Raw genomic sequence first — 21,678 nt, forward strand, 5'->3', positions numbered from 1 at the left:
ACATCATAGTTGCTCAGGTAATAATGACCTAATAACCATCAGTTTTTTTTTAGTTTGGTCATGTGACGTTCACAAGCTGAGCCGGGGTTGGTTGTTACCTGAACCTTGAGCAACTGTGATGTCAGTCGGCAGCCAGTGGCAAAATGGTCGTCTCGAGATAAAAACAAGTGCATTTTGCTGCTTTATTCATATTCCATTAACACAATATTAATCAGTATGCAGTGTTTAGACAAGTGGGGCTACATAGAACATATTGTAAAGAATTTTTTTTGGGGGGTTGACTTCCCCTTTTAAAGTGATGAATTATTGGCAAAACTATGAAAATCACATCAACATTGCACTGTTGCAGCTCACAACATATATAATAAAAGGTCAGGCAGAAAACATGTGACATTAGGTCCAAACTTTATTCCATATGTTTTAAACCATGAATGTTCAATTTTTACTTTGCACGCCTAAAACTCTACTTCTTTTGTATACAAGTCTAAGAAAAACAACTGCACATAACCACAAGTTTGACAGAGAAAGAAAGTCCTTTTGCTGCCCACTTTAGAGTGTCCATCGTTTGTGTCTGTCTGGTCCAGTTTTTGACATGGAAGTCTTTTAGTAATACCATTGTTAAATATCAACATGAGTTTACCCAAGCCACTCAAGTGTCACCAGTCTGCTTCCTCCAGGAGTTCTAGCTAGGGTGCCATTCCTGCTTTGCATAGATAGCAGATGATCCTTCTAGTCTCCCTTGCAACACCTTCCGCCACTTCACATCCATCGGCACGGCTTGTCTGTTGCCTTGATATTCATTCACGATGAATTTCACAAATTGGACTTAACCTTGCGTGTGTGTTTTTGTTTATTTTTGATTTTTTCTTTTTTTAAATAAATGGTTAAAAAGCCTAGTAAATTTACACATGTTCATTTTGCAGCAAAGGGGTATCAACAGGTTATTTACATGAGTTTTCTGTACAGAGACTGATCAAAGACCTCATTATATATATTTGTCTGCATATCTCAGAGGCAAAACAAATTGGTAACATAACACTGTACATTGCCATTTTGAGGATATCCTGGTACCATGAGGTGAAATTACCCGAGGGGAATCCAAATCCAGTCATAATTGATATGACACACAATCAATGGGGATAAATATTGTAAAAGGTGTGACAAATGCACAAGTTACATCAAATTCATAGAAATGATATCTATACATGGAACAAGGATAGCAAATATACAAACCATTTCAGAGCCTCTTTTTTCACTTAAAGCTGAAAAAAGTTATTTGATTAATATATTAATAATTATCAAATATTTAAGATGGATATAAACATACACATTTGTGTTGTTTTACATTACTCCAACCTTCAGTCCACAAAAAAAATATTCATGGCATGTGCTTAATCTGATACTGTACAATCATACCCTTTCCCTTGGGGGAAGTCTGCTCTTCTGCACAGTAAAATTTGTAGAGTACATTTGACTCTAAAAAGGGTCTGTTTGGTCCCATTCTAAACAGTGTAAAATTTATACTCAAGAAAGTAAAATATTCAGTCAGTAGGAGTGGCATAGTGGCCGTCTCCCAAGATGGTCAGTACTTTGTTCCTCAATTTTTTTATTATTTTTTTTAAATGAACTATTGAAATGTATTCATGAAATTTCCTTCTAAAATTTTATTAAAATTTCGAGAAAAAAAAAAGTAACTAGTTTTTTGTCATTGGATAGTCAATTTTCTCGTACACAATAAAAATACTTTGAGTAAAATTTACTCTGAATATTTTACTATGTTTAGAGTGGGAACAAATAGGCTTTTTTTTTTTTGAGTAAAATGTACTCTACAAAATTTACTGTGTGTGTGGAAGAGGAGTGCATTTTGTTCAAAAGGACGATTTCTGATTGGGCGAGTGGAGCTTGTGAAGCTACCGCGCCTCGACCTCTTTGGGGTTGCGAGATGGCGAATAGTCCCGAGGGTCTTGGGTGGTTGTGAGGGGTGTAGTCTTCCTGGGGGAGGCTGGCCTGGCACTGCCGGCTGGCACGAGTGGCGGGGGGGCACTGAGAGCAGCGGTAGGGGGTGTTCTGTTCAGAAGGCCGTTGTGGCCGGTGGATGGGCTGAGTCTCGGGTAGGGCATCCCACCAAGGTGGGGCATAAACGGAGGCATGTGCGGCAGGTGGCCTTCCATGGGGGATTGGTGCAGCTGATGGAGCCGCGCTCGGTCCAGCTCTTCCCGCAGGTGGAGGCGCTCGCGCTCCTCCGCCTGTTGCCTCATCCTCTCGTGCTCCCTGCGGACTTCCAGAAGGTGCTCGTGGTGAGAGTAGTCGTGGGCCTCCCGCTCGCGGTAGGCCCGCTCCTGTTCGTACACGTTGGGGAAGCGATGCCCCTGCTCGGCCCGGAGCTGGAAGTCCATGCGCCTCTGCAGGTCCAGGCTGCGGTAGGCCTCTCGAAGGGGGTCCCAAGGGAACGCCGGGTGGGGGAGACGCTCTCTTCCTGCCAGCGGGCTGACTCCCATGTAGGGAGCCATGCGAGCCCGGTCCAGCACGTTTAGGCTGCCCATTTGGGGCATGGCGCTCATGGAGAGGGGGAGTGAGTGTGCCATGGGGACGCCGTGCAAACCCGCCGCTGTAATGTCATTGCCGCGCGGGGAGGGAAGATGAGGATGATGAGACAAGGGAGGGTGGTGGTGGTGCGGATTTACGGGTTGGTTGATGGGAGCAGATTGCACTTGTGCAGGCGGCTGGTTAGCCGGCTCAGAACTCACCACCAGAACTTCCTGCTCCTCCTTCCTCTCCTCTTTGATCTTCATGTCATCACTTTTTACCTTGTGGAATTGTTCCCCACTTGGAGGCTCTTTCCTCTCACTGTCTTTGAGTGCAGGTGGAGGACCAGCCGCCATCTTCATGCTCTGCTCATTGATCACTGCCTTGGAGTACGGCGAGGGAGAGCGCTGAGCTTGCTTGATAGAATCCTCTGAAGATCTTCTCTCTAGCATCTCCTTGCCAGGCGAGCGACTCTCCTTTATCTTAACGTCGACCAGGGCGGAAGAGTCTCGATGGCGTTCCAGTAGCTCCTTCTCTGCCTCGCGCACACGATCCACGCTGCCGCTGTGATGCCGCAGCGGATCGCTGTTCTGGCTGGTGGAACGGATCAAGTTGCTGATCTGGTAGCTGACCGGTGCGGAGGCCGGAGATGACCGGTTGGAGTGACGGTTGCGTTCCACCGAATCTCTGCGATAATAAGAACATCAGGTTAGTTTCGGTTTGGGCTGTCACGCATTCTTTCTTTCAGCTGCTTGGTGCCAAATCAAATTAGCCAATTAGAAAGAAGTTACTCATTTAAATCCTACCCGTTCACCATAAAACCCTTTTCACACTGCATTTAGCAGGGCACAGTGTGCTGTCGTCAAATGCATTCATTGTGTATGTGGTGAGGAGCGTGGACCACAGAATGGAGCGTTCCTGGGCGGTACGGAGTGCCGGCCGAAGTGGCAAGGCGCCTTGAGTTTGAAAATGTTTTATCGGAGAGCAGCGACGGCGTGACATTAGATAAGCGCTCCAATTGGAGAAGAGCTGGGGCAGTGATTTAATGTTATTTTGGCAGACCTTTTTGCAAGTAACGACTTAACTATCCAAGTTCCCACGCCATTAGTTTTTCCTCTGCTGCTCGTTTACTCTTCCTCCAAAGATGATAGCAGTGTACATGATATATTTGCGTGTCTAAACCAATAAAAACACATAATTTGGATGATGTCAACACTTATGGTTTATGACTGGATCCTAGCTAGCCAATCACAATCGCATGTTGATTTGCACGATATTCATGTTAAAAATGTTACATATAAACTTGGTAAATTTACAACACATTACAGCCATAGTATTCCGGCAACCATCATAACAAATAAAAACATGCGATAATCCAAATTTCGCCCCTCACCCCCCACACCCATGTTCTTATGTGGCAAAATAGTTAAAATCAGTAAAAATAAATACTCAGCAGAAAAAATGTAGGGGTTAAAATGCGCAAAGTCAGGGCTTTCTTTTCAACAATAAATGATAATCTTGTCAAGGTGCCATCGGCAAAATCTCAATTTTTGCTTCTTGGTAGGCTGCTACATCAGCACTTCCAGATATGAGCATGCTGGAAACCGGTTATTTTACATGTGACTTCTTCACACTGAGCGAGTGCAGTATAAAAAGAGCTCCATTAATTTTTTTTTACGATAACCTTTTGAACAGGGGTGTGTCGAGTTTTTATATGCGCTGTATACGGCTAGGCTCCAGCACTTCCACGACCCTCATGAGGATAAACGCTCCATATAGTGGATGAATGGATGGATTGATGTATAAACAAAAAAATATACCTCCCACATAACCAATTCTTCTTCCCGATATACACAAAAATACATATTATGTACATATTGTACCTTGAGGGCATCTTATTTTTCATACATTCTTTTAAACTGGTTTATATTTGGACCTTGGCCATTTCTTATGGTTTAATACTGTAAATAATCGCAAAGCATTATTGCGAATGCTTGTCTGTTTTTATGCACAGAAGAAATAAAGGCTCACCGGTCTTTATCCTTCTCCTCTTTTCCAAGAGATGAGTCTCTTTTATCTCGTTCTCGCTCATGGCTGTTGGCGGAGCTGCTCCTCTCAGCATCGGCAATTTTAGGCCACTGCGGCGGGGTCGGGAAAGATGGCGGCGTACGTCGCAGCCTGTTCCAGGTGTCATGTTGGGGGCTGCTGAACGGGGGCAGTCCTCCGGGGCCCTCCTTGGGGCCAAACATACTGTTGGACCCTGGAACGAACAGACATTGGACATACTATGAGTTTATTTTGCATACTAAGTGGGGAGCAAGAAAATAGAAGCAAATCAACGTTAAAAGCTTCCTTTGTCTTTTTGCTCACTCAGGCTGTTCGAAAGAATTTCAGGTTAATGACATTCCCCCAGGATTAAAATAATAATTTTCCTTTGGATTATGGATTTGCTTCATTTGCCCCCTTGTAGCTGAGGGCTGTGAAAATTCAGGGTACACGTTAGCATTCCAAAGCATGTCGACTCCAATCACATCCATATGCTCAACATGGTGACTCTATTGGCAGTTAAAAAAAAGAAATGCCGGGAAAGCGAGGCAGACAACCCTCCATGTTGGTGCAGAAGGGGCTTGTCAAATAATTAATATTTGAATTGCCACCAACAGAGGACCTTAGAGAGTCCGTTGGCAGTGGCCTCTCAAGATGAAACCTTGGGGACACAGTTGGTAGATGAACTGGCAGTAAGAAGGTCTGCTGCGGTTTGTTGAGCCTCCCCTGGCCGGGGCTGCTTTTGACACGGAAACTACAGTTAAGTGTCTTGAATTTTCTGCTCCCCAACTGACTCTCCCTGTGGTCTAATGCTTTTCCTACTCTGTTATGCTACTGGCCACAGGGGCCAGATTGAAGGGGGGAGCGTTGGAGGAGCGGAGGGGGCCAGCGCTTACCAAGCGAGGGGTTGCCTAATCCTCCGAAGGCACTGCTTGAAAGGTTGCCGAGGCCGCCAAAGGAACTGGAGCGACTGAAAGGATCTGCAAAATGCCAAACAGGGATTAGCAAAAAGGGGGGTGGGGGTGGGGGTGAGGGGACTGGCGAACGGTGATCACCACCACACCACACTGACCCGTTCCACTCTGCTTTTCTCTTACAAGCGAGCTGTTTTTGTGTCGCGCTGCCACCCTAGCTCTATGCCTCCGGGTACTGCAGTGGCCCGCACTCCTAACTGGAGTGGGTTGTCACTCTTGAATTAGGACAACAACACCACTTTATGCAAAAGAGTTCTTGGGAATGAGTAGAAACTGCCTGTCGAAAGTTAAACAGGCAGGTGTTTAAGGGTGTGTTCACTTTCCTGGCCCAAAGAAGAGAATGTTTGATGGGCCATTGGCACAGCACATTTGATAGCATCAGATCAAAAGTTTCCTCCCCAAGAAAAGCATTTTGGAGTTGCAACTCAAATGCATAATGACGGCTGTCTGTGTAACAATCATAATTTTAAATTGACCTTATTTGGGCCACATAGCAGATCAAAATCAGTGCTCTGCTTGTTTGGTGCACCAGGATTCAAATGACAGCATTCGCATTTGTAAAGTAACCTGGTTTTCACTTTGAACACACCCTCAAATAGGCTGCACAAACACAAAGGACCACAAGTCCATTGGGTTACACATACTTCCTACAAGTAAATAGTAGTAATGCTAACTTACATTGCAAAAAGAACCGTTTATTTATACAAATTCCAGTTCAACAAGAGCCACTTCGAAATGGCTATCTACAAGTGTCAGTGTTTTCAATGTTTAGAAGAGGATACTACAACATACACAGGGAACAAAGTGCTCTTTTGCCACCAAATACAGTAGGTTGACTCAAGGTTATTCAATGGAATCAGCTCTCACTTTCTAACCCAGAAAGTTCATTACTTAGCATACGATTATTATAAAAGGAAATAATTAAAATACACAAATCCAACAAACCTTTATCGTCGGCGTCGTTATCATCATTCATTTAATACAATTTGAAGCTAAATCATCCTCTCAGTATTCAATCAATCAATCAGGGTTCGTACCTTAAGGCAAATTAAGTTCAAGACACTTTACAATGTTTCCACTGTCCCATCTTGTTCAAAGTTGCTACACTACACAAACGACATGCATCTTCTCTTCTCAAAAACCACATCACTGTTTTGTATTTTCCGCTATCGTGATTGTGCGATGTCACTACAAGAGTCATTCGGTAAATAGCTTTAAAAAAAAAGAAAGAAGAAAAGAATAAATAATATACTTTCAGATTTGAGACCATTTTCAATCATGAAATCCCACTGAGACTTTTGTAAGATTGATTGGATACATTTAATGCCAATTAAGGCATTTTAGACAGCTAAATTTTAGATTCATGGATTCAATGCCTTTTGTAGGAATGACAAATTTATACTAGGCTACAGCATCCATGCATTTTTAATAAGCATACACAAAATTATTTAAGGATGCAATATAAATCACTAAGTACCGGTAGTTATTTCTATGATATGCTTATGCTCACAGTTAACTTGATCCTGAAGGAAGTAACTGGACCACAGGAAGCAGGATGGGCCTTTAAATGTGTATGCCATTCTCGTATTTGGTTAATAGATTGTATGAGTTCAGGTGAGATTGCCCCATATGAGAGTGATGGAAAAGAAGAGAAGATCTGAATTTGAACAAGGAATTACTTACACTTACCTGCCAAATGGCTAGGAGGCAGGAAACCACTGGGGTGGGGAGCTGGACCATATGGGGAGGGAGCTGGGTGGCCTGAGCCTATCAGAGCACAGAGGACATTAAGATGATGGCTTTCCAATCAGACAGTTTAGACATCCTAGAATTAGAAGTTTAAGTTTATAGGTTTATGTTTTCTCAGTTGATTTTTGACAGCTACTGTATATATACAGTAAGCCATTAAATTGTCATTTAAAAATAAAAATCCAAGTATAGTACATAGAGTATTTGTCATTATTTACATTAGTGTTCCAACACCCCCATCCCTGCGCACCCCCAACCGCGCGCTCCCGCCCAGTCAGCTGTCTGAAATGCTTAGGACAACTGAGACAGACACGCTACACACTCGCACCCGTCGACGGGAACGTGCAACCGAAGGGCACAAAGACGGAAGCGCAAGTACTGGGATGCGGCCCACACGTCGCAAACCAGAACCGGACACAAAGCTGATGTGTGAAACCCGGAAGTCCCGCCTCCTCCGTGGCATATACCCCATTCATACCTTTAAAAACACATTTTCCACTTGCTGTCGACTGAAGATGACGTCACCAGTTCGCAGGTAACGACCAATCGACCAATCATGGCTCAGTTTGCTGTCCCAAACCCAAAAAACGGGTGAGCCGTGATAGGTCGTTACCTATTAACTTACTGCAGGTGATGCATGTCATCTTCAGTTGACAGCAAGTGGAAAAAAATGTTTTTAAAAGGATTAATTGTATATGAAAAATAATGAAGTTATCAATGTTTTTACTCCTGAGTCAATTATCCCTTTAAATGTTCTTGGTGTCCCTCTAGTGGTTGCAGGGCACTAAGCAGGTGCTTATTTAGCGTATGCCTTGGGCCGGCTCTGGCTGTACATCTTCTCATCCATGTCAGTCATATGATGTAATAATGATTCAAATTAAGTGTCTTGATATTATTCCTTCACATATTTTGGTACCGAGTGACCCCACTGACCTGTAGAGGAGAAGAGTGGCCGTGCCAAGTCATGAGGATACGGGAACCCTGGGAAGACACCCGGGACTGGCGGTCGGCTGAACAGGTCCAGCTTGCCGTTCATGTCTAGTTTGTGGGGGTCCAGCTGCATTTGCTGTATTTGCAAGGCACAAATAATGGGAAGAAAAATTAGGTTGCTAGGCAACAGTGCCTAACGATGACCTGGTAAGTGAACAAATAACTCTTATCTTAGAACAAATGTACAGTATGTACACTTCACCAGCAGTACGGCTCTCAATGGTGCCACACTAATTCAGTGACATCCCTAATTTGTTACTTCTACTGACAATTTCTCTTCAGAGCATTAAAGCACCTGTGTTTGATTTCAACATTCAAAAACATGATTACAGATGATTTTTCAAATCTGTATGTTCTCTATTGTGTATGGTGTGTCCCTATTGGGGATGTAGACATCTAATTTTTGTAATAGGTTTCCATCTCACGCACCTTCATTTTCTGCTGGTGGTGGTAGATCTGCCACGCGATCTGGACATGCACTGCACACCACTTGCCAGGTTTCTACAAATTTAGAGAGAAACTGATGTTAGCCAGCTGGCTTTTATAGGGAAGCTAAAAGTGAATGCCGCTATTGAAAATTTCTGGCCAAACTACAAAGTGAGACGTCATCTTGGTTTTCAACCAGCCATTGAGTAACCCAATCTAACCCTGACTTTAATGAGACCTCAATGATAACCTTAAATGTAGCAGCTTGCATTTTATTGGTCAGGGACTATTGTGGAATGCTCGACATTGTGGCCTGGCCAGAGTTGTGAAAAATTATAAAGGAGAAATATGAAGCTGCTTACCCGAACATTTGTCCTGAATGGGTCCGTTATCTATATGGAAAAGCAAAAAATACTTGTCATGTATCCTCTAAGACTTTTTCAAGTGTGAATTAGCAGTGCTGTTTTTAACATCTAATGGCATTAAATGGTAGTTTCATATAAATGTCCTGTGGGTTAGTACAGTATTAGGATTAAAACAGTCCATTATAAGAAGGGTAAAACACTTCTGCCCCCATCTGCTTCAATATTTCCAATCCATTTATCCATCCATCCAAATCACAGATTTTATTGCCTGTAAATAGAAGTGGCATCAGAGTTGCATGTCTTGCTGCTTACCCGTGGATCTTTCTGAAGGAGTGTGTGAGGTACTGCTCCAGGACGTCCGCCTACATCGATGGGATTGGATGCCTGAGAAGAACGAGAGCGCCAGATCACACACTAGCCGATAAAGCTAATTGAAAAAGCACACTGCTGAAGGTTAACTCAAAAACGTGTAAATACATTTTTTAATACTTTGTCCTTCACTCCCAAAAAGGTATTTACATGCTTTTTATGTTCTTTTTTAATGCAAGAGCATACAGAAGGCTTTGATGCAGCTTTGACACGAAGAGGTCAAGTAATGGTAGTTATTACAAAAAACAGACAGCAGGTGGCAAGAGTATAAGAGATCAGCAAGGGTCTGCCATGTTACAAAAATATCTTTTTGCCAGTGTTTTCACCAGGAATGTGAATAATGATGAAACTTATCTATATTCTAATGCTAATTGCTGCAAAACGGAAACAAATACAAATATCCTTTTTTTCCTGATGAAAGAAAAGACTCCTTTTTCTTTTGGTAGGTTCCATGTTTTTATAGCAATAGAACACAATATTCTGTGCAAAATCAGTCGAAATCCAGTAAAATAGCTGGGAGCGAAGGGGGTTGCTTCTGTGAAAATGGCGGGTAATTGAGTTAAGGAATAAAAGTCTAAGGTACAGCATCATTTTTGACTGTACTATGTAATGTCTTTAAAGAGTACAATTCACACGCGTAGACTTGCACAAACGTATTCTATTTTCAACCCAGTGGAAAATGATTTCCTTCCTGCTCAATGTGACTTCTAACTGGGTAATCTTAGGCTACTACTGTGCCAAAGCTGATGATGGTTCCTACAACTGCAATGAGGGTGCAGCTGTTGACCCACACCAGGCTAACACATCTCTCATCTCTCTGATCTTCTTTTCATGTCATCAGAGTGCCTGGATCAGCCGTATTAATCCATCCTTAAATCACGGATTGGAAATTCCTGCAGGTTGACCCGAGTCATCAGCTTTCACATCCAAACACACACACACACAAGCTCCTCTCCCAGGTTACTTCTCAGAGGATTTCCACGTGTAAGAGAGTTCCGTGAACCATCTGGAGGGCCCTTTAACAAAAGGGCCTCTTCATGACAGAACCCACCGGGAATAAGGCCAGCGGATTTAGGCCAGCTTTGATTGGTGTTTACACCAGGTCAGAGCCTTTGGGCATCTGCCAGACACAACCACACCCTCCTCCCACATTTTCTTATGCCTCCCATTCTCATGTCTGTCACCCGCGCAGCCTTTGGAGACTTGTCTCGCCTAGACAGACAGATGTTATCTAATACTCTCAGCTGTTGCCTGTCACGGCTTAGGTCATCGGTACTCAGCTCTGGCTGCCGCATGCTCTGACAACAGTTTTGCATGGAATAGAACTAGTAATAAGTGATATGATCATAGCAACATCACAATAAATTCTCTTAAATTACAGCTGTGTTTATGAGGTAAACATTTAGATAATTTGTTCATTTGAGTATGAAAGCCTATAGAATAGAGAAACATATTGCTGACAACAGCTGGCATACAGAATAATAAAAGCTTCATGTGACATAAATGTGACATTTTCTTTCTTCCGCTAATTTATTTTTGTGGTACACAGTGTTTACTTACATCTTTCAAAATTAGGTACCGTAAAACCCTGTGAATAAGACGCACCCGTGTATAAAACACCCGTCCAAAATCACCCTTAGAAAGCATTTGTGCTTGTGTATAATACGACCCACCCAATTTGCTGGTATCCTTTCTTATCAGAACGAATAATATGAATGAATAAAAATTCAAAACATACCAATAAAGTGCAAAGACCGTATAAAAACATTCTATTTTAAATATTACCATGGTTTTTGTTATTTTTATGCTAGAGCAGGGGTGGCCAAGTTCGGTCCTCGAGAGCCACTGTCCAGCCTGTTTTCCATGTCTCCCTTCTTCAGCCCAGCTGAATCTAATGATCAGCTCATCAAGATGCTTTGCAGAAGCATGATAACGATCCGATCATGAATCAGGTGTGATAGTGGAGAGAAACATGGAAAACAGGCTGGATAGTGGCTCTCGAGGACCGAACTTGGCCACCCCTGTGCTAGAGCATACAGAAGGCTTTGATGCAGCCCCTGTTGAAGAAGTCACTTAAAGCAATGGTGGTTATTACAAAAAAAAGGCCAGCAGGTGGCAGCAGAGTATAAGAGATCAGCTTAGGGCCATGTCGCAACAAGCTATTTTCCTCAGTGTTTTGAACAAGTTTGTGAATAATGATGAAATTATATTCTAATCTTAATTGCTGCAAACGGAAATAGATACAAATATACTCTTTTTTTTTCCTGATGAAAGAAGAGACTCTAATGTTTCTTTTGGTAGGTTCCATGTTTTTAAAAGGAACCCCGACTGTTATGACAAGTTTGCTCTATATTATTCATTTGGATGTTACTAACATAACTATGAGATTCATTTTTCAAAAATCATTTCCAGTTTAATACATTTTGTAGAAACTTTATTTGGACGTACGCCGCCATTGTTGTTCGTCACCATGCATTCAGTGCGTAGTGATGTAGAATGGCGGCTGGCTCTCTGCCGAGCAATGTGAAACGCCTATAAAGAAAGCAAGGTAAGCCTCCGTAGCGTTCCTAAAGAAACAACATGCGATCGGGAGAGTCACCCTCCCCCACACCGTGCTTTTGTCATTCACCAGACGCAAGTGTTTTGCTCTTTTCCCATACCCATCCATGATGAAGGTCTTTCGAATAAATGTTAAAAACATGTTTTCAAAAATTATGTTCTTGCACTGTACGCTTTTAGCAATTTTGTAAGCTTTGTTTTCTTTCTTTACCTTGCCTTTAAATCTTTTTAGCTCTGTTTGTAACTGCTTTTGAATGTACTTTTAATTACAGTATGTGAAGCATATTGAGTTACGTTGTGTATGAACTGTTCTATAAATGAGGGATTTTATTGATTTTGTTTTAACAACTGCCTAGGCACTAGTAAACGTCTAAACATCTATCAAAAAGGATTTCTTACAAAAAAAAAACACAAATAGACGCGGGCCATTACACAGGGGGGCTTGAAAAGAATGTTTGCATTGTTTAGACCAAGGACCCTGATCCTCGAGAGCAGCAGTCTCAGCCTGTTTTAGATGTTTCCATCCTTTTACAAACCTGGTTCAATTATCAGGATCGTTAACAGGCTTCTACAGTGCTTGCTGATGAGCTGCGAATCAGCTGTGTTGGAAGATGGAAACCTCTAAAACAAACGGGACTGCGACTCTCGAGGACCAGGGTTCCCTACCCTTGGTCTAAATAATACGAACATTTTTTGTTTCTTATCAAGCCCCCTGTTTCCCCACCTCTATTTGAGATTTTTTTTTTTTTGCAAGAAATTTTGTGTCATTCACAGAATTTTACAGTAATCCATTTTTTTTAAATAAAGAGTCTAGTTAGGGCTGCAGACACACTAGCTACAAAATGTACACCTGAAACAGTACGCAAATATACAATATAATACTGCATTAAGTAAGTAAATATTTAAATGTATACCTCTTCAGACTGCATATACAGTATATACAGGTATATCTGATGAGTGTATAGTAATGTATATTTGCAAAACAGGTGATCTTGTGTGAAAATAATTGTGTTTTCAGCTCATGCATGAGATTCGGGCTACGGGGCTGACCTTGGGTTGGAAGGCTCCTTGCAGTGAGCTGAAGGGTCCTGAGTGTGGGAGCAGTGGGGGCATACCTGGCATGGTAGGGGGGTAGGAGGGGAAGAACTGAGGAGCAAGGGGGAGGGAGAAAAGAAAATCAGATGTGCCAAACACAAATGCACACAGAAAAACAAATGATCCTAGGATAGCGTTCAAATATGATTTTTCAAATGTAAATGAGGGATTGAAATGACTTACATTTGAATGATGTCTGATGAACGGATTGTCCAGTTTAGGGGTGTATTTGTCAAACTGGAAGAGAAAAAACAGAAAACAAAAATTTGATTAGAAGTGATCGACTTTACAAACTCAGTCCAACATATAAGACTTTCATCATTACATCTTGTGATACGTAAGGGAAGAAAACAAGACATATGATCACCATCTGCAAAATAGCAATAAGCAAAATTTGATCCAAACTATTAAGCCCTAAAGTGAAGCAGCTGGCTTGCACCACCAGTCATGGGTTCATTTTGATTGCATCGTCAGATAAGGCAGTCAAATTATTAACAAGACAGAGCACACATGATCCGACTGGGCGTACAAGGTTGGGCTTGGGCGTGTTCATCATGGGAATTACATCATTATATAGCAAAGCAGTTGGTGCTATTAATTGGAGAATTGATGTGAAACGAATAGTTCTTATTATGGCTTTTTAAAAGAGGCTCTGCAGGTATAGTTGGAAAAGCAAAGTTTGTCAGAAATTCAAAACTTTGAAAGTGATTTAATCCACTCTGCGAGCCAAAGAAAAATGAAAAGAAAGACTATAAGGAGTCTATTGTGTGACCAGTCTGAAGATTTGAAATAGATCAGATGTAACTGATACTGGGAAGAAAATAAATCTGTAAATGCTAAATTGACGTGGTGAAAGCTTTTTAGCAGGAGAGCACTCGTCTACTAGCACAATAACCACATTGGTAATTTGCCACTTAACAACGGTATCTTTCAAATGCCATCGACACACGAGGAATTCATCATGAAGCGGAGAAGGAGAGAAAGAGAAGACGTCCCGCACATGAATAGTGGCATTGTACGTCTGTTCTCCAGCCAATACAGGCTGGAAATGTTTAAACACACTAATTACAAGTGACAGTAACTTATTCCCCTCCACAAATACGCAAACCATTTGCAGGTGCTTTCGCAAGTGTTTTTAAAAACTCTCCTGGCGGGTGCTGGCATATTTGAGTTGACATAAAACTTAGTGGGTAGCGGGGACATATATTGCTGTGAGTGCTGCAACGCGGGTGGTTGAGCTGAGAGACCGTTTAAGGTTGGCTAAGCTCCTTGTGAGGACACAAGCTTTGGACTTTGAAGCTCACTGGTGCAGCAGGGGCATTCACATCTGCACAAAAAAAAAAAAAAAAAAGCAACAGCGGCAGTGTTGGTTTATGGGTTCTAATGGGCCCAAATCAAAGACAGACGGCCTACTGAGAGGAAACCAAGAGCCGGCTTTCGAGCTCATTAAATGGCTCCTCTGCATTTCTGAAGGTCCGGTCGGCTTAATTCTAACACTGGAGGGAAGTCTTGTCGCTTTACGGCCTTGTAAAGGGAAAAAGGGGGAAATTCACTTAATGGCGCCTGTCAGTTTTATCCTAAACATCTTATTTTTCATCGATACTCCTTGCTCAGATACGTAGAAGGGGAGAAATGACAGAGTGGGTCAATGCTGCCATTTGGTAAACCACCTGCTTGAGGGCACTGAACAATAAACAAATATCGATGCTGTGTAATGTCATTAATTACTGCCATTAGCCAAAGAGTGCAACGGCTGAACAGGAGGAGTGGAGAGAAGACAAGAGGCTGGCATTGTGATAAAACACCTGACAAAACAGCAACAACAACTACATCATTAATCCCGTCTCTCAGCATGCATCCAAAGAGAACAACATCACTGTTAAGAACATGGCGGGGTGAGGAAAACACATTAAGGAGAAACACAGGAGAAATCAGTGCACAGTGGTCTGTAAAGCAAATCTCTTATTTCATCAGGAAAGCAAAGACTGTGTACTGTATGGAATTCCTGTCTTGTCGCATAGCCAGTTGATTTGACTGAGGATCACTCAGTAATGATCTGTTTTGATTTTCAAGCAACAGGATAGAAGTGGGCTACTAATGGGACCAGCAAGCTCTTAATCAGAGGTCAGCAGATGATGGATGACATCTATTGTACTTGTGCCATGAGAGGAAAACTGCGATTCTCGCCTGAATTGCTGCACGTAACAAATGATAAATGAACAGTCGTATACTTTTTTTCTGAGTACTAGTCTGGGAAATACAGGTTGACTTTCCACCATCAACTGCCATGCAAAACTTAATCAGCAGAAAGAAGACAAAGAATGACGGCATTACAATGCCGGCCTTGTGTTACACATGGCGGCAATGAAAACTTATACATAATTTCAAAACGGAATCATGGAAACACAATTGAGAAGCCTACCTTACAGTGATCCCCCTGTACAGTATATATTATAGGACTGAGAGTTCATTAACATTTGGTCAGAGGTTCGTGTTTGGGAGTCTGGGATGATGCAATTACTTTTTGGGTTCATTTTACATAAATTTGAATGAACTTTAGTGTAAATGTGCCATTCACTTTCAAGATAGAACTCTCTAATTGTAAATAACAATAACTATATTTTCTTACCGGAAAATTGATTGTATTTTATTTTGAAATTTGCATCGTGAATCGTCACTTCCAATTTTGGGCTTGAATGTCTTCTTTTATATTGGTAGCTTCTCCGAAGAGGCAAAAGGTACATTTTGTTTAATAGTTTGTTTATTCGCACTTATGTTTGTACATGTACATGTTTTTTTAATTTTTATTGCTTGCATGGGTTTGAACTATCTTTCAACCGTTACGGTGACTTACGCTGATGCATGGCGATTCACGGTGATATAAATAAAACGACAAATCATCAGTCAAGTTTCATCCTTGTTCGGGGGGCCTGCTACACCAATAAAATATGATAAATAATATTATGATATATATAAAAAAGTTTTTACGGTTCAAAACGTTTTTTTTGTTACACTGCTAATAATATTTTCAATTATTATACATATATTCCACAGCCAGTATATTCTTGTGCATGGTTGAGTGTGTGAATCAAATAAACGGAAGTAGAAGCCAGTGGATTTGATCTATTATGACTGGATCTGCACATAGCAGGTATCTCAGATCTGAACTGCCAAAGAGTGACATATTTGGTCAATTATGGGGTGAATTAACAGTGGGAGCTAATCTAGAAGAGGATTGGGAGGGGTGGCGGGGTGGGGGGGAGTAACTAGAATTTCATTTTTTAAATTTATTTATTCTATTTTATTTTTGTTTACTTATCCTCACATTTCTGGCTTGGTTACGCACCATGGGAGGTGCGGTGGGCGGGGTGAGGATGGCGGCCGGGGGCAGACTGGCGGGGAAGGGCGCGAAGGTGTGCTGGTGGGTGTGTTGGTGCTGGTGCATGTGCTGATGTTGGTGAAACTCGGCCCTCAGGAGCGACACGGGGGCCAGCGGCGAGGCGGGTGGCCCCCGGCCCCGCTCTGAACTGTGAACCAGGAATCGGTTGTTCAGCTCCTGCCGCAGGAGATCATGCTCTGCAAGAAAGGAGAGCGAGGAAAACCAAAAAAAAAGAAAAGAAAAGAAAAAAGGGGGCATGGAGAGGGGGAAAGGTGGAAACACAAGAAAAAAAAAAAAGGCACGGGCGCCCAGTCAGTTTTCACAACAAGGGTAGAAAAGAAAGAAAATAGTCACCTGGCATTCTCTGTTTCTCCAGCTCATGCTGTGAGGATTTTCTACGTGGGGACTCATTGGTGGTGGTAACAGAGTTGCCTGTGACAATGTGCCAATCAGAATCCCCGAATGAGGTTGGCAATACATGATAGGTTGGTTGAATGATATCAACAGGCTGGTATCTAAAGACAGGAGAGAACCAAGAGTCATCCCAGCAGAAAACACACGCACACACTTGCCGTTGAATAGAATGCACGGTGAGGCAGATTTTGGGGACAAGCATCGTCGCTGGAGACGACTGTCTGTGTCCTTCCTTGTTTTGCAGCACAAAATTGCCGTTTTGGTCATGTTTTATAAACGTCTAAGCAAATAATTACAACCATCAATTACTGGCAAGATGAAATATTGTGGTTGTGTTAGATTGATGATGAAGTGCAGCATTTTCAACACAAACATCTACGTATTTAAGTGCTGCTTTTCTCCAGCTTTGATGATTGCCCGCTTGATAGCGATAGTCCAGTTCGAGTGACAATTCTACACCCTCGAAATGTGACACTATCACCAATGCAAAATGCACTTTTGCTACAACACATATGTATATCCTAACTTTGTGATGCATAGTGGAATCAGCACATTTGTAACATCTAGATGGGATTTAAAGCTGTTTCTCCCCAAAATTATATTGGTTTTGTACCATACTTTTTTTTTTCCCATTCTTTTCCATCTGTGTAAAGTGATAGACACTATGCTACTTTTGAATCGGTTATGAGCACAGCCGCTACATAAAACATATCTAAAGTAGTACATGAGATGAAATCACTGCATCCCTTCATGACCACTGTGTGATCTATAGCAGTGTAATTTGCGTTGGCTCCCCCCCATCCTGATATTCATCATCACAGAAACTAACAGCTTTCAGCTTCCGGGAATACTTCAGATGATGTTGGAGTATGTATGTATGTGACTGTGTCCATACATCCATAAGGAAGGGCTCCAGACTAACTTTTTTAGTAATACTAGGAGCACAGTGGCTCCTAACCTGAAATGTTGAATTGACTTGCAAAGTAAATATTCATCCCACTCATTTTAACAATTTTACTGAGTGTGAAGAAGTTTAGAGCAAAAAAACAAAACAAAACAAAAAAAGTAATTATATATTAAGTAGGGGTGTCAGGTGATAATTTTTTTTAAATCATAATTAAACGCAATGACTTCAATAGTTAAGTCGTGATTAATCGCAAAGTTTATAACTGTTCTAAATGTACAATAAAATGTGCAATAAAATATATTGTATTATATTTTATTATATTATATTTTAAGTTTTTTTTAGTCATTGATACAGTAATTTCATAATAATTCAAAAAATTAAAAGATGTGCTGTACTGTAAAACGATTTGTGTTTTGGTCATTTTCTGCCACTAGATGGCATAATTGCATTTGTAAGACATTGGTGACATGAAGTCATTTGTGAAATTCTGCACATTTTTTTAGATTGTAGAATACAACTTGACCCCAGTCTCCACAAATATATGCATTCTTATTAAGCGTATTACTGCAAAATTTTGACGTGGACGTGTCTGCTGCGTGGCGACTGGAATTCCCCCAGTACAGGCTTTCCAAGTAATGGCGGTCATTAATTGCACGTTAAAAAATTAGTGGTGTTAAAGGAACTTTCAATTAACACACTCATTTTGACACCCCTAATATAAATATATATTTAAAAAACACTTCGGCGAGTAGATGAAAATGTTAGTTGCACTGCTTCAAATTTGAGGGGCAAAATGCCACCATTCAGAGGCAGACTGGAGCCCTGTAAGAGCATTTTTCCCAGCGCTTTATAGGCGTGGTGGGCTGCCATGCTGTTCTTGTGCCACCCCGCCAGACTAAGCGTCCCCCCCCACCCCCGGCGCTGAATAGTATTTGCAGGCTGCCGTGCGCACTCTTTTCCCATGTCGATGAGTGATAAATACTAAGGGCTGAATATCGTTCATAAGTTTTTTTTTAATATTTTTTTTTAATATCCATCCTATACCCAGTCATCGAATCATTCGCCACATCGTTCGTACGGTGTTTATTTATTATTTAGAAGGGAACTAAGCTTGCATTTCGATGAATTATAAAGTAACTGCTTTGGATTCCATTCGTTGTTGTGCAGCTCACCTCCAACTAATGCCATGGATATTCACAGAATACATATTTTCAATTTACATAACTCATGATACTGACACCTTTAGGAAGGCTGAAGTTATCATCAGTAAAATAATGAATCTATATGAAGGAGGAGTAGAGAACATTTAATGAGAAGCATCTTTACTCCCAAACTTAAAGAATAAGGAATTATTCTAATCTCAGAAGGTCTTTGAATGTTGAATTTGAACATTGTTTGATGAGAGATTGGTCAGAAGAAACATTTAATTAGCATAATTTTTTGTGAAGCCTTGGTTGTCACTGTAAACGTAAAATATATATTTTTTCTTTTTACAGTTGTCTGTCATTCAGAGATGAACAATTGCAATCAAGACATGAATTTAAAAAATATATATAAATATTTGGTTGGCATCAAAGCCAAAAATAATAAAATATGAATTGTAACTGATCATTGTAACTTGTAACATAACGAATTCTGTCAGTATTTGAAGTAGTTGGGTTATGTTTAAATCAAATTAAACTTAACAAAAGGAAACAAGAGTTTTGATAGTCTCTGTTGTGAGGTGTTTGCAGTATTACCTGGGTAGGGAGTACCCGCAGGGTGCCCAGGCACCACTAAACTGTTGGTAGGTAAGGTTGGTGGTGGAGGCAGTGTGGCTGGGGTTGCAAACATGGCCGAATGGCGATGTGCCGGGCTCCGTAGGGAGGAATAGTGCGAGGTAGAGAGGTTGGCTATGGACAGAGGCAAGGTGGGGGCCGAGGACGGTAGCCCACTGAGTGGGTGGTGTTGAGATGGGGTGAGGTGATGCTTAGGAAGAACAGGACTGCTCTGGTGGCTGAAGAGAAAATGTGACACAATAAAAGATTAAAGTTTCAATGATTGATTAAATGACCTTAACATTTCATTAAAATTAGTAGCCTGATGCACGATGGAAATCAATAACATTTTCAATCAAATGATAATAGTGAGCTGACAAGAATGGTAATGCACTTTCGGCGCTTTCAGAGGTAAGGGAAGACTGCACAGACATTATAAGGGAGGAAATGTTTAAATGAAAAACACTCAATCTTGCAAGGGTGGCAGAAAATCAATTTACGTGTGAAAAAAGTCCATTTTGTCTGGCGTATGTGATTTTACAGTATCTTGTCACTTGGACTACAAGGCACCAGTCTGGAAAGTGTTACAGTTTATTTCATTGCTGATACCATTTACAATGACAAGGAAAGAAATGTTGGCTATAATGCACAGAAAGTATAACGAAATTAGTCTAAATATCGTTTTAGTGACTTAAGGGTTGAAAAATTCCACTAATATATATGCTGCACGCTATAGTGTGATAAGTCAAAAATTTGGTCTAACTGTAATTAAATGGACGATAAGAATCTCTTGTCTTTGACAAAGCTGGGTAACCAATTTGCAACTCATTAACACCTACCTGATATCGTGAAGGCTGTACTGCAGCGGGTGGTGCGCTTGATGGCTTATGATTGGCCGGCTGTGGGGCTGTGGGGGTGGATGGACGCAGGGCTCTTGCTGTGAGTGTGGGTGAGGAGGATAGAACTGGGGTGGTGCCCTCAGCAGGGAAGGGGAAGGGACAGGGGGTGGACCCTGCGGCTCCCTCTTGACGCTGAGAGGAGACGGGGTCAGGAAGCGAGATCGAGGAGGTTCCGGGGGCGCCGCGGCTGCAGCGGGGGCCGGGGAGCCCGTGGGCGCTGAGGCCGGTGTAGGGCTGGGCAGCGGCGGTGCAAATGGCACCTCGCTGTTGTTCTGTTCCCGGCTGCGCTGGAGACCGGAGACTTTGGTTGCGCTACAACTCTTAGACTCAAGACGCTCTTTCGCTGGCACACCTGAGGAGAGACACACAGACACTGTTAGGACAGAATTGATTAAACAAAGGTATCCAAATATTCTACTATTCTACAAATACTCTTATGATAGAACCCAGGAGAGGAGATACAATGAAATCAGTAGAGGCCCCAGAATTGAACCCTGTGGAACACGTTATGTTCTGTTATACATGTGATTATTGCACATAATCGTCCAACCACTTTTTTTGCTCGACATAAGTAGTATAACGGGGTTACAATAATAAAGAAGTCACACAACGTAGCTTCACAACAGTCACAAGTTGACTACTGAGCGCACCAAAATCCCTGCAGCACAAACAGGCCAAGCAATGTAACGTGATCACCTGCAGCCAATGATGGCCAAGCGGGGCGTATCATCATGAATCATCTGAGTTGGGCGTGTTTCTTGACCTCAGCCGAACCCCTGAGACTGACTCATCAAACCACTGGGGTTCTTAACTGAGGTTAAGAATCACTGATTTAGAGTCATTAATTCAAGGGTCTCTTTGTTCCACCGCAAGCTACTTTTAGAAAAGCAAAACAGCAGCGAGCTACTTATGTTTCACAACATTTATTTTATAGCCAAATTTTTGTTATTGCCTTGACTTCAAACACAACAACAAATCAACAAGCGCAACATCTCAAAACTATTGCCTAATAAACACTCGTTCCTTGTTGGCTGCTTCTTCGAGCCATGAGGCAAGCTACTATCAATGGCATATGCAAATTTTTCTGTGCGAACGTGCGCTTTTAATCGGTGGGTTGGTTTCATGCTCGTTCCTGGTTGCTTGCTTCCTGTCCCACGGAGGCAAGCTACTAGCGGTGCAACGGATCACAAAAGTCACGGTTCGGATTGGATCACGGATCGGAT

At 41.9% G+C, this 21,678-nt stretch overlaps 1 protein-coding gene across 9 annotated transcripts in view; it reads right to left on the minus strand.

Moving 5' to 3' along the window:
• Positions 1-388: 388 nt before the first annotated feature.
• The window catches only part of fbrsl1 (fibrosin-like 1), a 330,931-nt gene continuing 309,641 nt past the window's right edge, over positions 389-21,678 (minus strand). For 4 of the 9 annotated variants that reach the window (XM_077560539.1, XM_077560537.1, XM_077560534.1 and 1 more), the window contains 13 exons: positions 20,396-20,807; positions 19,539-19,795; positions 16,425-16,675; positions 13,283-13,336; positions 13,055-13,150; positions 9,389-9,460; positions 9,074-9,103; positions 8,715-8,786; positions 8,229-8,361; positions 7,230-7,313; positions 5,469-5,552; positions 4,558-4,786; positions 389-3,213 (listed from right to left, as the gene is read on the minus strand). In XM_077560539.1, the coding sequence (XP_077416665.1) occupies positions 1,911-3,213; positions 4,558-4,786; positions 5,469-5,552; positions 7,230-7,313; positions 8,229-8,361; positions 8,715-8,786; positions 9,074-9,103; positions 9,389-9,460; positions 13,055-13,150; positions 13,283-13,336; positions 16,425-16,675; positions 19,539-19,795; positions 20,396-20,807 (3,077 nt within the window). In that variant the 3' untranslated portion in view covers positions 389-1,910. Of the gene's footprint in view, positions 3,214-4,557; positions 4,787-5,468; positions 5,553-7,229; positions 7,314-8,228; positions 8,362-8,714; positions 8,787-9,073; positions 9,104-9,388; positions 9,461-13,054; positions 13,151-13,282; positions 13,337-16,424; positions 16,676-16,832; positions 16,994-19,538; positions 19,796-20,395; positions 20,808-21,678 lie in introns of all 9 variants that reach the window. The other 5 variants (XM_077560536.1, XM_077560535.1, XM_077560542.1 and 2 more) reach the window with 5 other exon arrangements.

The sequence above is a fragment of the Vanacampus margaritifer genome, chromosome 3 (genome assembly GCF_051991255.1).
Source record: "Vanacampus margaritifer isolate UIUO_Vmar chromosome 3, RoL_Vmar_1.0, whole genome shotgun sequence".
Lineage (NCBI taxonomy): Eukaryota > Metazoa > Chordata > Actinopteri > Syngnathiformes > Syngnathidae > Vanacampus > Vanacampus margaritifer.